General features: G+C 41.8%; 1 protein-coding gene across 1 annotated transcript; it reads left to right on the forward strand.

Annotated features, from left to right (window-relative positions):
* Nucleotides 1-1293: 1293 nt before the first annotated feature.
* Nucleotides 1294-12434, forward strand: SUOX (sulfite oxidase). Its single transcript, XM_069970501.1, has 4 exons — nt 1294-1398; nt 7753-7819; nt 9047-9221; nt 10166-12434. Exons 2-4 carry the CDS (start codon nt 7761-7763, stop codon nt 11621-11623), a joined length of 1692 nt encoding a protein of 563 aa, XP_069826602.1. The 5' UTR covers nt 1294-1398; nt 7753-7760; the 3' UTR covers nt 11624-12434.
* Nucleotides 12435-18443: the final 6009 nt, after the last annotated feature.

Raw genomic sequence — 18443 nt, forward strand, 5'->3', positions numbered from 1 at the left:
CCTTTCATCAGCCGCAATTTTTAAACATGTTGAAACACCACAATCTGCCTATTTATAAATGAATGATTGCTCCATGTAATGGGACACTTAGGCCATGTTCACTATTTTTTTTTCTTCATTTTTCTACCTCATGATTGGATCCAAACAACATAAAAAAAATGGAGACGCTGATTCTACTACATGTCAGACACCAGAATTAACTGAAGGACCCCACTGACTTTAATGGTGGTCTGTCCAGTATTTTACCTGACACAATGGCATGGCATGCTGCCTGAATCTGAATCACACTACAGAATCTGGATAATGTGCCATGGATTCCGCAGCTTAAATCAATTTCTAGAGACTAGATAATATACCCAAGTCCCCAGTGACTAAAATAACTTTTAGTCAGATTATTTAAAAAGTAACAAGAACGCTATAATATGAGTGTGAAGTAAAATGTCAATGAGATGGTTGAGTGATGCAGGACAGTTTCTATATCATCTTGGCAACAGGGCGAATCTTGATAAAAGCGTCTTCAATATTGAAATCGAAAAACTACACAGTGTAGGATAAGCACAAAACCCCTCACTGTGTTAGTTCCTCTGTTGTCTTTAGTGCCTGATCAAACGCTTGGTCTGAGTATGGTTTTTGTCTGGCTATTGCTGCCTAGACTAATTTTTTCCTTTTTTAGAGCGATTTGAGTATACGCTTGTGGTACCCGCTAGTTTCCCATCTCAGCCGTAAGCCTAGATTATGCTAAACCTATCTTAGATTCCTCCGCTCGCATCCCCACCAATTCCATAGACTCCATTCTATGGTCAGTCGGATTTTGCCGTCCGCCGAAAGAATTGACATGTATTTTGCAACCAACACCAGGAGTGGATTGAAAACACAGAAAGGCTCTGTTCACACACTGTTGGAATTGAGTGGATGGCCGCCATTTAATGACAAATAATTTCAGAAAAACATCCGTTGTTTAAAAAATAACAGCAATTTTTTACCAATAAATTAGGGCCATCCAGTAAATATCAACAGTGTGTGAACATAGCCTTTTTATGTTTTCAATCCACTCCTGGATTTGTTTTCAAAAATACTATATGTGACCCCAGCCTTAGCCTCCATATGCTAACTGCTAACCAGTTTTATTATTTCACTTTTATTATTAGCCTAGCTATCATCTAAAAAGCCATCTATGTTAGTGGTTCCCCCAGCATAGGGCCTGGGTCCTTTCATAACAACGCTCCACGTCACAGATCTTCGCATCCAGCGCGAACCTCAGCTTTATAAGGCTGAGAGCGGGTGTGTGCCCCGCCCCCTCTGACGTCACTCACGTCCCGTATAAAGGGACAGCTCGCGGGTTGCGTTGCCGTGCGGCTCCATCTGTCAGGGACGAGGGAAGACGCGCTCCTTAGCCAGGTAAATGTGACCGTGACAGAGCGGCGCCATTGTGTGACGCTGGTGTCAGCCGAGGCGGCTGCCTGTGAGGGGACGTCCTGTCCGGTCCTCGGTGGGCCCCTCTCAGGCTCTGCAGGAGTTGTGGTGGCTGCAGTGCGGCGTGGCGGACAGGTGTGGCGCTGTCCCAGGCGGGGCGGGCGCTACACGGAGAGCTGTCTGCGGGGCTGAGCTGTGTACTAGTTACCAGTCCTGTGTGTGAGAGTGTGTATGGCCGGAACCTGCTGTGTGTGCTGGCCTCCATTCACTGATACGGCGCTTCCCAGGAGTCCCATAGAGACTGCATAAAGATTCGTATAAAAGTTCTGTGGCTTTGTGTTATCTCAGTATTACCAGGATGTGTCTGTGACTATGGACTACCCATGGGGCTGCGGGGTCTGACGAGTCTTTCTACCATTGCTCCCCAACCTGTTGGGAAACTTCTGTCTCCCCCCCCCCCCCCCTGCAAGCATGCTGGGAGTTGTAGTTTAGCCACAGCTTTACAGCCTGTACACATAGTAAGAGTATGCTGCCCCCTGTAGGTGGGGTAGTCTGCATGGTGGCCCTTCTTGCTCAGGATCAGTGGGATTCCCAGAGGGTGGATGACCATGGATCACCGCCATGGTATGTGCTGGTGATATGCTGTCACCTTATCCCATCAGCAGAACACCTCTTTCTCCTGATGATTGCAGCAATGTATTGGTGTGGGCAGACCGTGTGGGGACCGGGAGTCCAGCTGTGGAATACGCATGATAAGAAGCAGGGGAAACCTCCTACTGTGATGTATCCATAGATCCCATTCACCCAGTGATCTGTTTCCTACAAGTATAGGAAGCCTATCCGACTGTACAGATCACTGGAGAGAAAAGGGCAGCTTCACACACAGGTTTTTTGGGCGGTTTTATGGCTTAAAAAAAAAAGTTAGGAATAACTGCCAAAAACTTTGTTTTTTTTTAGGCAAAAAATGCCATACATATAGGCACCTGTGGGTTTTTCTTTTAGATGAAAAAGCAATCCAATTGATGTCTATGTGAGAGGAACATCACAGTTTGCCAAAAAAGCCACACCCTCAGTATGAGAGAAAAACTGTATGTAAGGCATATCATACACTTCTTTGGTAATATTTAACATGTGAAACCAGCCCTACTGTGGGGCTATAATAGGCTAGGGCTACATGGTGTGTGTTGTACAAACCACATCTGTCACATGACAAATATTTGTGCAACTTTATTATAGTTATTTTAGTTGTGTTATTTTTCAGAAAAGCCACAAGCAGGTTGCTGGTAAATGTGGGACATGCAACATGTGACTGAATATCCTTCAAAGTTGAATTTTTTTCAAGTCTCACGATACCATCTCTCCTCCCTGGACAGTTATACTGTTGTGCTGCCATTGGGCAGAATAATGAAAGTAAAAATCGCACCAGAGGGTCTGTTACATGCTGGACAGGAATGGAGCCCAAAGGACCACATTACTTTTATGAGTTCCTTTGGGTTTGCAGCATGGCATCAGGATTTTTCCCAGACAAAATAGCTGAGTCGTAATACTCCACACAACCTGAGGACAGATGTGGTGCTGTCTCTGAAAAAAGTAGCTGCGTTTTGTGCTTTTATACGGCATAAATTAAACTAGATACAATGTAAAGGATGGTAAAAAGTATTAACCCCTTAACGACCCATGACGTATCTCATATATCATGGCGGCATTTGGGAAGTTCAGAGAGGGGCTGCACCACGATCCTGGCTGCTTTGTGCAGCCTGGGACCACTGCTATTAGCGGGTGCGGGTGATCACAGCGCTTCATAATAAGAGCATTTAAATGCGTCTGTCAGACATGACAGCTGCATTTAAATGCCCTGCGGTGCCTATCCGTGGTGGTCTAGTGGCGGGGGATCCCCTCTCCGCAATGCAATCACGAAGGGGGGATCCCTTATCCTTACCCGGCCGTGCCTCTGTGTCGGAATGGCGCTGATCCTGGCTCAGTATTCTGTTATTCTGGTCTGCAGCAGATCTAATGGATCGGTGCTCTATTATATACACAGCATTGATCTCAATGGGAGATCAGTACTGCGTATATAGAAGTCCCCCTGGGGGCTTCTAATTAATGTGAATGTTTAAAAAAAGAAAAAATCCCCTCCCCTAATAAAAGTCCAAATCACCCCTCTTTTCCCATTTAATAAATAAAAATAATTAAATATAAACATATTTTGTATCGTTGCGTGCGTAATCACCCGAACTAGTAAATTATCACATTCCTGATCTAGCTCGGTAAACGGCGTAAGCGCAAAAACCCGCCAAAGTGCGAAATTGCTTTTCTTGGTTGCATCAAATCCAGGAAAATTGTAATCAAAAAGTCGCATATACGCAAACAAGGTTATAAGGATGGTAAAAGAGTAATTTTAAGGAACATTTTAGGTTTTTTAAAGTTTTTTTTTTTAAAAGCCATCAAATAAAAGTTATGCAAGTTACATATTGTTGTAATTGTACTGACATGAGGAACATATATAACGTCAGTTTTACCCTAGGGCAAATGGAGTAAACTCAAACCCCCCAAATTAAATAAAATTGTGTTTTATTTTCGATTTCACCACACATATACAATTTGCATATTTTATGCAACAATTAAGTCTGTCATTGCAAACTACAATTACTGATGCCTGGATCGTGACGTTGCAGGTGCTGTGGGGGGACGGGTAAGTATACATTCTGTGTTATGTTCCTCTTGCCTGCAGTGGATTCTTAGTTGTGGCCGGAATTCACATTTAATCCTCTGCCACAGATGTTAGCATTCACTGCCAGCTACTAGAAATCTTAAACTGCGAAGAATTGAACTAGGTTGAGCTGAAATATCAGATGCAGTTCAAGGACAAAATTCTTTTTGGTGTGTGTGTGTGTGTTTCTTCCCCCCCCCCCCAGCTCTACCTGATATCAGAAAACCAGTTTAGACCATGTTCACTTAACAGCTTTTTTTTTTTTTCTCTTTTAAAACAAGGATTCCAATGTGTTATCCACGTGACCGCAGCGTCTCATAGAGGTCAGCAGGTTAGGCCAGTTGTAGGAGAGCTCTCTTTAGAGCAGTATTTGCACCACATTAAACTACATCTGTCATATTTGGGTACTTCTGCATATTTCACAACTTTTTTTCATGTGAAAACCCTATTAATAAAATGTCCTTTTCCCCAGTATATGTTATCTTTACTGAATCAGGTTTGATGTGCCAGGAGCACTGTTTATGGCACTGAATAGATTGTAAGGGTGATCATTGGTCATATAAATCCTTTCCGCTTTACCTGGCAATGCAATAAAATATTGTTGATTGCAATTCTGTATCCTTAAAATGGAACTCCAGGAAAAGCATACTTTGCCATGTGAATTCTCACTCATGATATATCTGATGTGTCTTTGCAAAACAGTGGTCTGGCAGATCCAGCTCATTCATTCATCACATGGTCAGCCATTCATTTATTTCAGCCCTTAGGGTCCTTTTTACACATACAGGTAAATCGCTTTACCAAAAAACAAGCTAGGATTTTTTTTTTTCTTTTAAAGGGAACCAATCAGCCCGTTTGAGCTGATATGGTTCCCTTGAGCATTGTATAAAGCACCTGGTGCGGCCCTAGCACGTACCGGCCACGGCTGCAGCAGGTGCTTTATAACAGAGAAAATGACTTTTATTCCCCGGCTCGTGACTAGATACGAGCGGGGAAGTAGTCATAGTGGGCGGCTCCCCGCTCGTATCTAGTCACTGCGCTCTGCCTGTCAGCGCACTTAGAGGGGATGATTGACAGGCAGAGAGGTCAGTTACTGGCCTCTCTGCCTGTCAATCATCCCGCCGAGCGCGCTGACAGGCAGAGCGCAGTGACTAGATACGAGCGGGGAGCCGCCCACTATGACTACTTCCCCGCTCGTATCTAGTCATGAGCCGGGGAATAAGTCATTTTCTCCGTTATAAAGCACCTGCTGAGGCCGTGGCCGGTACGTGCCAGGGCCACTCCAGGTGCTTTATACAATGCTCAAGGAAACCGTATCAGCCCAACGGCTGATTGGTTCCCTTTAAGCAATAGGCGTTTAGATGAAAAAATAAATCGCTATCAAAAGTTGTTAATGCAGTCGTAATTGCGTTTGCATATATACCGTGAATTATTGTAATTGTGTTCATATCTATATACAACATACAAAGAAATTTTCATTCATAGTTTGATTGTTGCCGCGTTAACACCAGAAAATTATTGCTTAAATTTTCCTTTTTTTTTTTTGCCCGTCTTGTGTAAAAGACTCCTTTTGTTATAAAATGTAACAAGATTTCCTAATGTGTTGGAGTGGAGCTGAGCCTGAGACCTTGTTTGCTACTTGTTGAAGCGGTATCTGAGTATCATGTAGTGGGTGCGGTCAGTCTAGTGCATCTGCCAGTGCTGATAGTGCAGAGGAACCTTTCACCTTCTACATGGGGTATTTTCACACTGAAAAAGGGTTGGCGGGGGGTGTTCTTGGATTCCTTAAAGGGGTTGTCCGGCGCAAAAAAATTATTCACAGAATAACACACATTACAAAGTTATACAACTTTGTAATGTATGTTATGTCTGTGAATGGCCCCCTTCCCCGTGTCCCACCACCCCCACCCGTGTACCCGGAAGTGTGGTGCGCTATACTCACTTGTCACGTGCCGACCACGGTCTCCGATCCTCAGTGTGCTCAGCCAATCGCAGCTGATGACGTGGACACGTCATCAGCCGCGATTGGCTGAGCACAGTTATGCTCAGCCAATCGCGGCTGAGCTTCGGATGACGCTGCAGAGGGCGGCCGGCACTCGGGAAGATCCGCCGGCCGCCCGAAGAAGACGTCACTGCTGAGGATCGGAGACCGTGGTCGGCACGTGACAAATGAGTATAGCGCACCACACTTCCGGGTACACGGGTGGGGGTGGTGGGACACGGGAAGGGGGCCATTCACAGACATAACATACATTACAAAGTTGTATAACTTTGTAATGTGTGTTATTCTGTGAATAATTTTTTAGCGCCGGACAACCCCTTTAAATATGGCACTCCTTTCCTGTGTATTTTGGCCCTTTTTTTTCATTTGTGTGTGTGTATAGAAAATGCCCAGAAAAACATGGAGGAAATTATAGCACAGTATAAGCTGTGAATTGAGCCCTAGGGTGAGATCTATTGCTCTCAGTAAACATGTAATTTCCCCTAGACTTTGGACGGCATGTAATATGATCCCTCAGTAAGGGTGCCTTTACATAGAGAGATGTATCTGACAGATTTTTGAAGCCAAAGCCAGGAATGGATTTGAAAAGAGGAGAAATCTCAGGCTTTCCTTTATGACCTGTTCTCTGTTTATAGTCTGTTCCTGGCTTTGGCTTTAAAGATCTGTCAGATAAATCTCTCTGTGTAAAGGCACCCTAAGCTACTAATTTGTCTTCTAAACCCAAGACTGCGTTCATTTATTTTTATTTTTTTCCCTCCTAAGTAAAGAGTGATCTTGTTTGTTGTATGTGGCTCATTGTGGCAGTGCACGACATTATTAAGCTGGGTTTATGATCATGGAATCCGTATCTAATGTTATCAATCCTCACTTAAGATAAGTCGTTGTATTGATCCCTTGTGAACCATGTGAACTCTCTAGTAAGGCACATTACCTCTTACTGGCGTTATTCCAGACTTGTGGCTTATTGTAAGGTTGTCAGTAGTTATCAGATAGTGTTTCCTTCTACTGATTAAATTAAGTTATCATGACTTCTGTGTTTACTTTCATATATGTTTTTAGATAGGAACGGGAAAGCTTTTTGGGCCCTATTACACAGATAATCTGCTAAATCAGGCACATATCTTCTCCTGGTATAAGACCCTATTACACAGATTTATCTGACAGACTTTTGAAACCAAAGCCAGGAATGGATCTAAAAAGAGGAAAAAAATCTGTCTTTATAACCTGTTCTCTGTTTATAGTCCATTCCTGGCTTTGGCTTCAAAAATCTGTCAGATAAATCTGTGTGTAAACACAGCCTAAGATGCGCAGCCAATGGCTGATTAAAGGAAGGGGTTGCAAAAATAATACCTTGGAAGCATTATTGATGAGCCGTGTAATAAGCTGTATAAGCAGGTGCTGATATAGCAGATCGACACTCGCTTACATGGTCGGTCAGGCCATCCAATACAGCCTTTTCTGTAGCAGTTACATAAACAATATTGAGAATTTCCTGCCCTCCTAATTCTTTCAGAGTTTTTCCTTGGTGCAGGCGGTGGAGGGGTGTTTTGGTTATTACTCCACTTACCCACTTTGTTTCCAACAACCAGTGTCCTTTTTGTTGTCATAAATTTCTTTGTCTTTGTAGGCTAAACCATGATGCTGCTATGCAGGTTTTCGTCTGTGGCACTATGCAGCCTGACCAGACCGCAAAGGTGGGAATTCACAGGAAAAAAATTTACCAAATAAATCTTTTAACGTGTCACTGTCATTATAACTTTCTAAACTTTTTTTTTTTTTTATAGATAGCATGCTTTAAAACAAAGCTACACTTGTTTCCAGGTCCAGTCTCCTGAAAGAAGCTTTTTAGTTTTGTCCTGCAGATGACTTGGACTTCCCGCGTTTAGTCTTTTTCTACCAACCAGCACAAGACTAAAAAGCTGCCTTCAGGAGACTGGACTCCAACCTTAAACTGTTAATAATGTACGATTATGATGTGCTGAAAGGTTATGCTAATATAGATAATATATGCAGAAAATCCTATGACTGCACAACCATGATATAATTTTGCTTACGACTTTCCAGAATGTCAGCAATAAATACTGTGTTTTATACCAGATTTCCCTCTCCTCACAGCAAATTACTGTTATTTTGTTTAATCAGTAACACTAGAAATGTACTTTTGCTGACCTGTCTGTTGGACTTATGCCCTTTAGTGCAGTGACCCTCTCTGCCCAATATTTTTCCATTAAACAACACACCAATACCCCCTCCTTTATTTATTTATACAAAATATACAAATAAACTCACTTTTATATATACACAATGTAGTAACAGTTTTACTGAACACTTTACATGTGAGTGAAAATGGCTGTATGTATATAGAAAAGGCTATAACGTTTCAACAACATCCACCCAAAAGACCACTAGGATGATCAGGGTATTGGGGGAATCCTTCATTAACCATAGAAGAAGGTTCTGGTTTTCAGTTATTATTAGCGACATACCGTACGCCCCTCTTCCCCTGCAGGTTGTAAGGACTTACTCTTATCTATCTTTTACAATATTTCTAGTTGTTTATTGCATCTTATCTTTTACAACCTGCTGCTACACCAGCGTGTGATTTCTACATCGTAGAGCTGATGTTTATGTTGTTAAAAGGCTTGTTACAAACTTACGAATGCCATCTGTACCCTGATATGTCTGCTCTGAGCACCGTAAATGAGCTGCCCCCCCCCCCCCCGCCCCAGTAAGTCAACATGTGTCCCCATAAGCACTGAAGACAACTGTGCTGTGATCCAGACTCTCTTGACAATGTCTTGTTTAAACATTACTACTTAAACTGAGCAGCAGAGTTGAGAAGCCTTTCTCATTTCTTGTAATTTCAAGCGCACAGCATCACTGTGTGTATATGTCTTTATGTGTAGTATATTGTCTTCTAGGTTACAGAAACAAATATTTATGTCGGTACGGATGTGTACTGCCAAGAATGAATCCAGACGGAATCAGAGCACAGGAACTGGATCAAGAGCAAATAACTGGAAATGGAGGGCCACCACAGCTGGGGCATTGTTGGGATTGGGCTCCTTTCTGATTTTTGATTCTCAGAGGCGAAAAGTAAGGTCCCATTAATGTTGTACATTGTGTTTTTTCTTAATTTCTTTTGTTAGTTTATTATTGCTAGACAGGGCCAAGTGCTGGTAAGGACAGAGGGTATACATCTCTATTTCATCTATGTATTTATCCTAAGTGAAACATAAAAGGTTTACTTTGAAAATAATGTTAAACACCTGCTTGGTTTTCTTACCTTAAAGGGGGCCAGTCACTTCCAAAATGATCAGAAAGCTATATATGTACAGCGTAATTTAAGCCTCTCCGAAAAAGTCACATGCCGTATGCAATTCGCCTTCAACTAGTCATGTGGGTGTTCCTTCATGCTGGACTAGTGCGGAACTAGCTGCCCAAAACAGTGTGTGTGATCAGCGATTAGAAGGAGGCAGATGTGCTTAGCTTGCACTTAAGAGTTTAGGGCTTCTTTTGCAGATAGTACTAGCACAGCCCCCCAATCCCTATCTCTCTGCTACTAGAGATGGTCATCTCCCCGAGTCCCGTGCGTTCCAGCTTCAAAGCGGCCTGTCTCAGCTGACAGGCCGCTCAGCCAATCACTGGCCGCTTGGTCCCGGCCTGTGATTGGCTGAGTGGACTGTCAGCTCAGACAGGCCTCTCTGAAGCTGAAGTGCGCGGGACCCGGGGAGAAGAAGCCCGCAAGAGGAGCCCTGCAGCCTGGATAGGTAATGTAAATTGTCAGTCGCAGGCCGCGCACCGCTATTACATGTAGTGATGCGCGATCAGCGCCCGACAATTATAGGTTCAAACCTATATCAACGATCAGCCGATGATTGTTGTCATCGGCTGATCGTTGTATTTATTACACGGAGCAATAATTGTCCGAATCTGGCATATAATCATTCCATGTAATAGTACCCTAACCCATCCTTTTTTTAATGTTATTTCTATTTGATTAAAACAAACTAATTTATTTTTGCCTTTCTTGCCCTAAGATTACTCAAGCAGAGTCTAAAGAAGAACCTGTCAGTCCACCGGTTTTCCCTCAGTATACTAGAGAGGAAGTGAAGAAGCACTCAAATCCTGCTGACAGAATATGGGTTACGTATCAAGGAGAAGTATTTGACATTACCGAATTTGTAGAGTTGCATCCTGGAGGGGATAAGATCTTGCTGGCTGCTGGGGCAGCTTTAGAACCTTTTTGGGCCCTTTATGGTGTTCACAAAAGTGAGCATGTCATGGAGATTTTGCAAGAGTACAAGGTGGGAGTGCTCAGCCCTGATGACAAGGAGGAGCCACGTGATTTTTCTGATCCCTACTCTGGTGATCCTCCTCGACATCCTATTCTAAAGATCAACAGTCAAAAACCTTTTAATGCTGAGCCTCCCCCTGAATTGCTGACTGAGAACTTCATCACTCCCAAAGAGCTTTTCTTCAAGAGGAACCATTTGCCAGTGCCAAATATCAACCCTGATGATTATGAGCTTATTGTAGAGCGAACATCTGGAGCACAACAGGGTAAACCATTAAAACTGTCCCTCGAAGATCTCAAGACCAAGTTTCCACGACAAGAGGTTACAGCCACTTTGCAATGTGCTGGAAATAGACGCTCTGAGATGAATGCCATAAAGCCCGTTAAAGGGCTAGACTGGGGTGCATCAGCTATAAGCACAGCACATTGGGCAGGAGTATGGTTAAGGGATGTTTTATCAGATGCTGGCTATACAGAGGATATGCCCAATATGCAACATGTCCATTTTGAAGGCTTGGATCAAGACATAACTGGAACAAAGTATGGAGCATCCATCTCCTTTAAGCATGCCATGAGCAAGGATCATGAAGTCCTACTTGCTTATGAAATGAATGGTGAGGAATTGCCCAAAGACCATGGCTTTCCCTTGCGTGTTATTGTGCCAGGTGTGGTAGGTGCCCGTAACGTGAAGTGGTTGGGACGCATTGTTGTATCTAAAGAGGAAAGTCCTAGTCACTGGCAGCAAAATGATTATAAGGGCTTTAATCCATGTGTAGATTGGGATACTGTAGACTTTTCTTCTGCTCCAGCCATACAAGATCTGCCTGTGCAGTCTGCTATTACAGAACCACGTCCTGGAGAAAAGATCTCCGTAGATTATGATGGAAAAGTCACCATTAAAGGATATGCTTGGAGTGGAGGTGGGAGAGAGATTGTGCGAGTGGATGTGTCTCTGGATGGAGGAAAGACCTGGAAAGTGGCGGAGCTTACTGGGGAAGAGAAAAAGGGGCCGAGATGGGCATGGAAACTGTGGAAATTGGAGACAATTGCTCCTCTTGAAGAGAAGGAACTGACAATCATCTGTAAAGCCGTAGATAGCAGCTATAATGTGCAGCCTGATACTGTGGCCCCAATATGGAACTTGCGGGGCGTATTAAATAATGCATGGCACCGTATAAATGTTACAGTAGATGAAACCTAATTTCATATGGACCGAGAAATAACAAAAATGTTTTGTTAAACTAATACGATAAATAGAATGTAGATACAGTGATCAGCGATAACATTAAAACCACTAATATTGTGTAGGTCCTCCTTAAGCCACAAAAATAGCTCTGATCTGTTAAGTCTTGAACTCCACAAGACAAAAAAAGGTATCCTGAGGAGTCTGGGACCAAGACATTAGCTGCAGATCATTAGCTCAGACATTAGGTTAAAAAAATTATACTTCAGAAGCGTATAGCATTAATTATCTGTGCCAGTTCTGCAACCACCAAAAATACATTTATGTTGTAGGTTTTGGTTCTGTACTTCCTGGTTAAGCAGTTGTTTAGCATTATAATTCCCAGAATGCATCGCTTTCTCTCAGCTCTGCATCAAAGTCCTCCCCCCCCCCCCAGTTCTCTGTCCAGAGTTGTTGCAGAACATCCCATTAAACAGCAGACTATCACACAATTGGTGAGGTTGCAGCACCTGCTGCATTTATTCAGTCTGCTCTTTTTGTGCCAAAATGCAGCACCTTATTATCCCTAAATGTCCCAATAAATATATAAATGTATCTGTGTGTATAACAGGGAGATGGTGATGTAGGCTGTAGGGGCTGATCAGAGACTATGAACAATGACATTAATTGGGGGTAGGGCTGTGAGATGAGATCCAGTCCAGCCTCCTGTGGCACTGTAGGATGATCCGTTGTCTCAGGAGAGAGGAAATAGTTGGGAAGCTGTAGTCCATACCAGATCATGTAATTCTTTCATTTTCAACTTCCTGTCAGGGGTGTATTGTGTAAGAAAGCATGCTAAAGCCGATACTACAAGTGATAATACTAGGTTGAGATGTAGGGTAATGGAGGCCAAGTAACGACTAAAGATGGGCAAATTTATAGTGAATTCGGCTGAACCGGAACCTTTTGCTGTTGATTATCACTGACTGGAAAAGATGGTTTGGCTGAATTCTCTGTAAGTTTCCTTCTCTCTATTATGACCTTGAATTATTTTTAGGTAATATTGCTGCTATAAAGGAGTTCACCTAGCTTGCCACAGTGTATAGATAAGTGGCATGTGTCAAAGTAACATCCACATGAATGCCAGGAACCAAGGGCTCTCAACAGAACATGAACAGTCATGCCTATTATATCACTTCCTCCACTATTTTGCTTATTCCCATCATGCCCTCTGGTGTCATCTCTTCTCCAGATAGGAGCCATACATACATTGGACTGTCCAAATGAAAAATTAATTAATCAGACAAGGCCATCTTCCATTGCTCCATGGACCAGCTTTAACCCACCATGACGTGTATATATACTTCAGTGGTGTAGAGGAGATATGGAGAGGGTGCAAGAGCCAAGCCTTCTCCATACCAAGTGGCTGTTAGCTTCTGACAGCAATAGTCTGAGTGAGCTCCGATGCCAGTTACAACTCTGTAGAGAGCACTGTCAGCATTGACCGTGGCATCTAAACAGAAGCCATGTCTGTGCAATGCATTTCCGGGAAGATGGAAGCATAAGGAAATCTACTAATACAGCCTGCATGTCACCAATCTGACAGATAAAACTGCAACATATATATATTATACACACATACTCGCACACTAGTCTTAAATAAATCTCTGTCCCTTTTTTCCTGGGCAGTTTTACTAAGAAGCGCATGCGCAGGCTCTGGAAGCAGGTGTAGATTTGTATCATGATTTACACCTGCAAGCAGGCATAACTCATGATAAATCAGGTGTTAGAGGAGGCCCCCCTGCGCGTCCATTAAGAGAGAGGAGGACACAGCAGGCGAACGCTAGGGAAAAGTCAAGAATCTACACCTTCTCCCTGGCGTACACCCGGGCAAAATGATAGTAACTGTACCCGAAGTGTCAGGTTTAGGCTATGTTCATACGCTGTAAAATGTTCTTTTTTTTTTTTTTTTTTTTTTAAATTCAAGGATTTCCATTGTCTATAGAAGCAAAGGCCGTTAGTTCACACAATGCTTAAAATAATGGACGCCGTTTGCAGTGGCCGTCAAATTAATGTTCGTGTCATTAATGTGCTGCTGTTTTATTGTGTGAACAGCGACCGTTAAGTTCTTCAGATGTAGTATTTTTTTCTCACAATCTTTTTTTATTAAAATTAATTGGCCTTTTAATCAAAGACACACCCAAAAGGGCCATCTTTGACTAGAATAATGTTCCAATGACCGCTGCTGGAACGTGCTAAACCACGGATGTTGTTTGTTACTCACAACAATGGCCGTTAAAATTGTTGTGTGAACATAGCCTGACTGCAAAGTGAAGACTGTGAGTTTTTAGTACTTTACTACACATTTGTTTTCCTCAGTGCTGATGCTGTAGATGGAAAAATATAACCTATGGCTCTTAGAAAGTGAGGAAAATGAAAATTGGCACAGTCCTGCCAGGGGTAATATAGAGGTGCCATTGTAACAAGATAGTGAATGTTACACCCTTCACCTGTTAGTGGTTTTAATGTCATGGCTGAATTGTGTAGTTGTACCATAGATTATGGCTCACAATGATGCTTATTGGACTGTTTTACAGATTTAGTTTTCCTGATTCTGCATCTATACTCTTGGACTTGTATAGTGTTGCTGAAATGTAACGTTTGTCATGTTGTAATGTTAAAATCTTTCTCTTTGGAGGTGGTTGTGTGGGATATAAATGTCTGTGCCTCCATGAGCATGTAATAGTTAAATTATGTGCATTTATTGTTTTATGTACATAAACTACTGTAAGGTAGTTATAAAGTGCCTACGTCCCCAAGGAAGAGAAATCCAGAAGACAGATCCTATTTTGAATCAAAATATTATGGAGTAGTAAAGTGAGGGGTTTTTGTACCTAGAACTTCAGGCCTAATGAGTGGTTGTTTACTCATCAGTATTTGTGATCAGATACCAAAAGTCTTTCTCCAAAACTTGCAACCTCTTCATTGTAAATCTGTCCATGGCTTATGTCCTCAGAAGAAACCTAAAATGCCTGATTGTTTTCTGCCCTGACATCTGGTCGGGAGGCCACCTTACACATAAGATGGTCTGCCAATCCCAGAATCCGTGGGTTTAGTGCTCACTTAAAGCTCTTTTACACGGGCCGCCTATCTGCCAGAAGTGTTGCTAGGAAAATTCTTTCGGTCCGTGTATAAGTGACAGCAATGCGCTACAAAAAAGGAAAACTCCTGATCCTTGGCTGATCTCATCTTTTGTACTGCTGCAAAATATAATACTATCGGCCACACATCTTTGTATAAATGGAACGTCCAGCTGAAAGCAATACATTCAATTGGCCATATAAATGATACAGGAATCGCTCTTGCAGGCTGGCCTATAGTTATTTGTGGCCTTCTAAGTGCTTTGCAAACGAGTGCTGATCTCGCTTATCGGCACTTGTTTGCGGCTGCGGATGGCTGAAGATTGTTAGGTCTAAAAGTGTCTTTACATATAGTGTGGCTGCTTCAGGAAAAATAATGCTGGGTATGGTATTGGTCTTGGACCACACACAGGGATATTAAGCAAGTCTACCAGTATAGCTGCTAATAAATATATAAAACTATGTGTCAGCCCTGTGTGTGTGTGGTACTAATTTCACTACTCCCTTTTTATAATTGATATATAGTGATAGAGCTGGAATGTAGGAAAGACTACTGGTTAGATTGTTCATGTGCACTACAGTTTTCTATCAGTTTCCCTTGTTACACTTACACAAACTATATATTATACCATACAATAGTATAACGCACAATTGTTCTCTGCAACTTTCAGTAGCAATATACTTGCCTAAAGTATATTTAGCTGTGTGTGTGTTTCTTTTTTTTTTTTTTTTTTGTATGGCTATACAGTGGCCTATGTAATAATCTTGTCATCTTTTACATACTAACCAAAATGTTTCTATGAATGTATTTGATAATATTTATAACTGGAAGATGTTGATCCACATGGATCCTATTATATTTTTAATATATAAACATATGTAATAACCGTAGATGCCCTAAACATTGCATTTTAATAAAGCAAACTTTTGTACTTTATAAAGTAAAAAGCTATATGTAATAAAACATAGAAAATTATAAAAGATACTTTCAAGACATGGAATGATAGGAAGTAAGTGGACAACTCCTTTTTAAGTCTGTTTCAGTATGGACTATTGTAAAATGCCATGCATATAAAAAGAAGGTATTAAAATGGGAGATGTGAATAAAACAATTTAACTCTACTGGTGCGTCCATCCATTCTTGTGGTAATTTTCCTTTGCCCTGACGATCTCTGGGTGTTTATTTGCTAGATTCATGGCAATCAGCTTATCTTTCGTTTTGTGAATAGGGAATACATTTGTAGATTGATTGATTTTGTAATTCATTTACCAGCTCATATATATATTATTATACAGAGGTGCCTTGGAGTTCCAACCTAATTTGTTTACAGATTTACAATTACACAGATTAAGGCTGGGGCCACATGTTGCAGATATGCTACATATTCAGCAGCAGAAGAATATGCCAAAAGCAAACATGCATCCAGATGGATCCACCACTTGGACACAAAATCTATAACATGTGGCCCTACTCTTAATGACAGCAGATGTCAAAAGGCAAATAAGATAGACTAGGACATAGTAAACTTTACAGTATTAATCTTGGCATCAAACATAACAGGTGGTCATAAACAGCAATAACTGTACAACAATCTGTTATATTTCTGCAATGAACCATTATACAGTCTTCCTGTATACTTTCTGTAACATTTCCTTGCAGTTATGGTTACCCCCTCTTGGTCATGTGATGAAATATTGAAACTTTTAATTATTCAGAGTATAAACCTTTATAGCATAATAAACAGAATATACCTTGAATGATCTTTAATAGTTGCATACAGATGGGCCATGTGTTTGATTGAATTCAAACATACATAATGTACAAATTTATGTAAATTTAAAGAATGTGTCACTGTATTCTGCATGTAGCTGACACCCCAAAGATACACACATAAAATAGAGGTAAAAAGTCCTCCAGAATGAAAGCATTAAACTGCACATGCACTACTAGTGCTATATTCATTGTCTCTCAGTCTTTCCCCAGAGCATTGTGTACTCTGTTGTTCCAAGGGACATTTCATCTCTGTGAAACAGCTCAGTGGGTGTCCCAGCAGTCGGATCTCAGCTGATTAGCATGCTATCTCCTATCCTGTGCGGATAACTTACTGAGATGGTAATACACCGTTAAAGAGTACCTGTCATTTAAAAATAACTTTTAACATGTCATCAGGCAAGTCAAAAGTTATTAATCGCAACAAGTCTCATTGCTGAGACCCTCTGCAAACAAGAGATGTAGCTGGAGAGAGCATGCAGCGGCCATGCCATCCACTCTCCGGCTGCTCGCTTATTCTGACAGTTTAGCCTCAGACTATAATGAGGCCAAACTGTCATGATAATTAGCAAAATTGCAAGGGGGTGGATCGCATGGCTGTTGCGCTCTTTCCCTGGCTTTATCTAATGATTGCAATGTTTAAAGGGAACCAGTCACGCCAAAAACGGCCATAAAGCTAAGGAAACGTGCTGGTACATCCCCCAGCACGCTACGCTTCCCAAACATACCCCTGTAACCTGTGTCCCCTGCTTGATTAATCCGGAATCTTTCTTTTATAAAGTCCATCAAGCAGTCATCTGTGTGTGTGTGGCTCCTCCATGTAGTCATGGTCCTGGGTGGGTTGCAGTGCTGTAATCACGCCCCTCTGGGTCCGGCATTGCATGTAGGCAGCGTGCCGACGTCTTTACTACACCACACAGGCACAGTACAGCAGTGTCTTCACCCGATGTACTGTGCATGCATGACAAGCAACGCCGGCCCCCAGGTGATGTCACAGTGTACAGCGCTTTCCATCACGCCCAGGACCGTGACTACATGGAGGAGCCACACGTCCTGATGACTACTTGGATGGAATTAGCATACAGCGTGGAACTTTATAAAAGTAAGATTCTGGATTAATCAAGCAGGGGACGCCGGCTACAGGGGTATGTACCAGCACATTTCCTTCGCTTTATGGCCATTTTTGGCTTGATTGGTTCCCTTTAAGTGTGCCCCTCTTTCTAAGGGCCTCAATACACAGGACAATTATCTTGCAAATTATCGTGATACCGTTCGAATTTAAACGATAATCGTTTAGTGTAAATGCAGGCAATGATCAAACAACCAATGAGAAATTGTTGATTTTGTGTTGACACCAAAATCATTGTAAATCGTGCACTAATCGTTTAGTGTTATTCCACATTGTTTGTTCATTTGTTGGGATTACATGAAGTATCATAACTAACGACTATTGTTCTGTGTAATCTGGTGAACGATTTCAGGCAGCTCTTGTTTGCTTGTTTGACACAAATGTAGTACAGACTCATTTCTGTGCCCATATAATGGATCAATGTTATGGTTTGCCTGCAGTTTGATTAAGCCTAAGACTGGGTTCACACATAGTATTATGGTTATAATTATACAATTATAGTATTAGGAATGGGCCAAAAACACAAATATGGGCAAATCCATCAGCTTTTTATATTTTTAGATCCACTCCTAAATTCTGATCCAAGTGCTACATGAAAACCTAGCAAGTCACAGTATCATACACTCCTAAGACACTGTAAGTTAACCTGCCATCTGGTCAGGACACTTGGTAACAAGTGCAAAAAATACAATTGTGGGACATGATCCTAATATGACATAAACCTAACTGAAGAAAGAGACAGGTGTGCCGCAGATATTTATATGTAATGCATTATATGTTACACACCACTCTAGAACAATTAAGTCATATTTAATATAT

Source organism: Dendropsophus ebraccatus, chromosome 5 (assembly GCF_027789765.1).
Source record: "Dendropsophus ebraccatus isolate aDenEbr1 chromosome 5, aDenEbr1.pat, whole genome shotgun sequence".
Taxonomy (NCBI): Eukaryota; Metazoa; Chordata; class Amphibia; order Anura; family Hylidae; genus Dendropsophus; species Dendropsophus ebraccatus.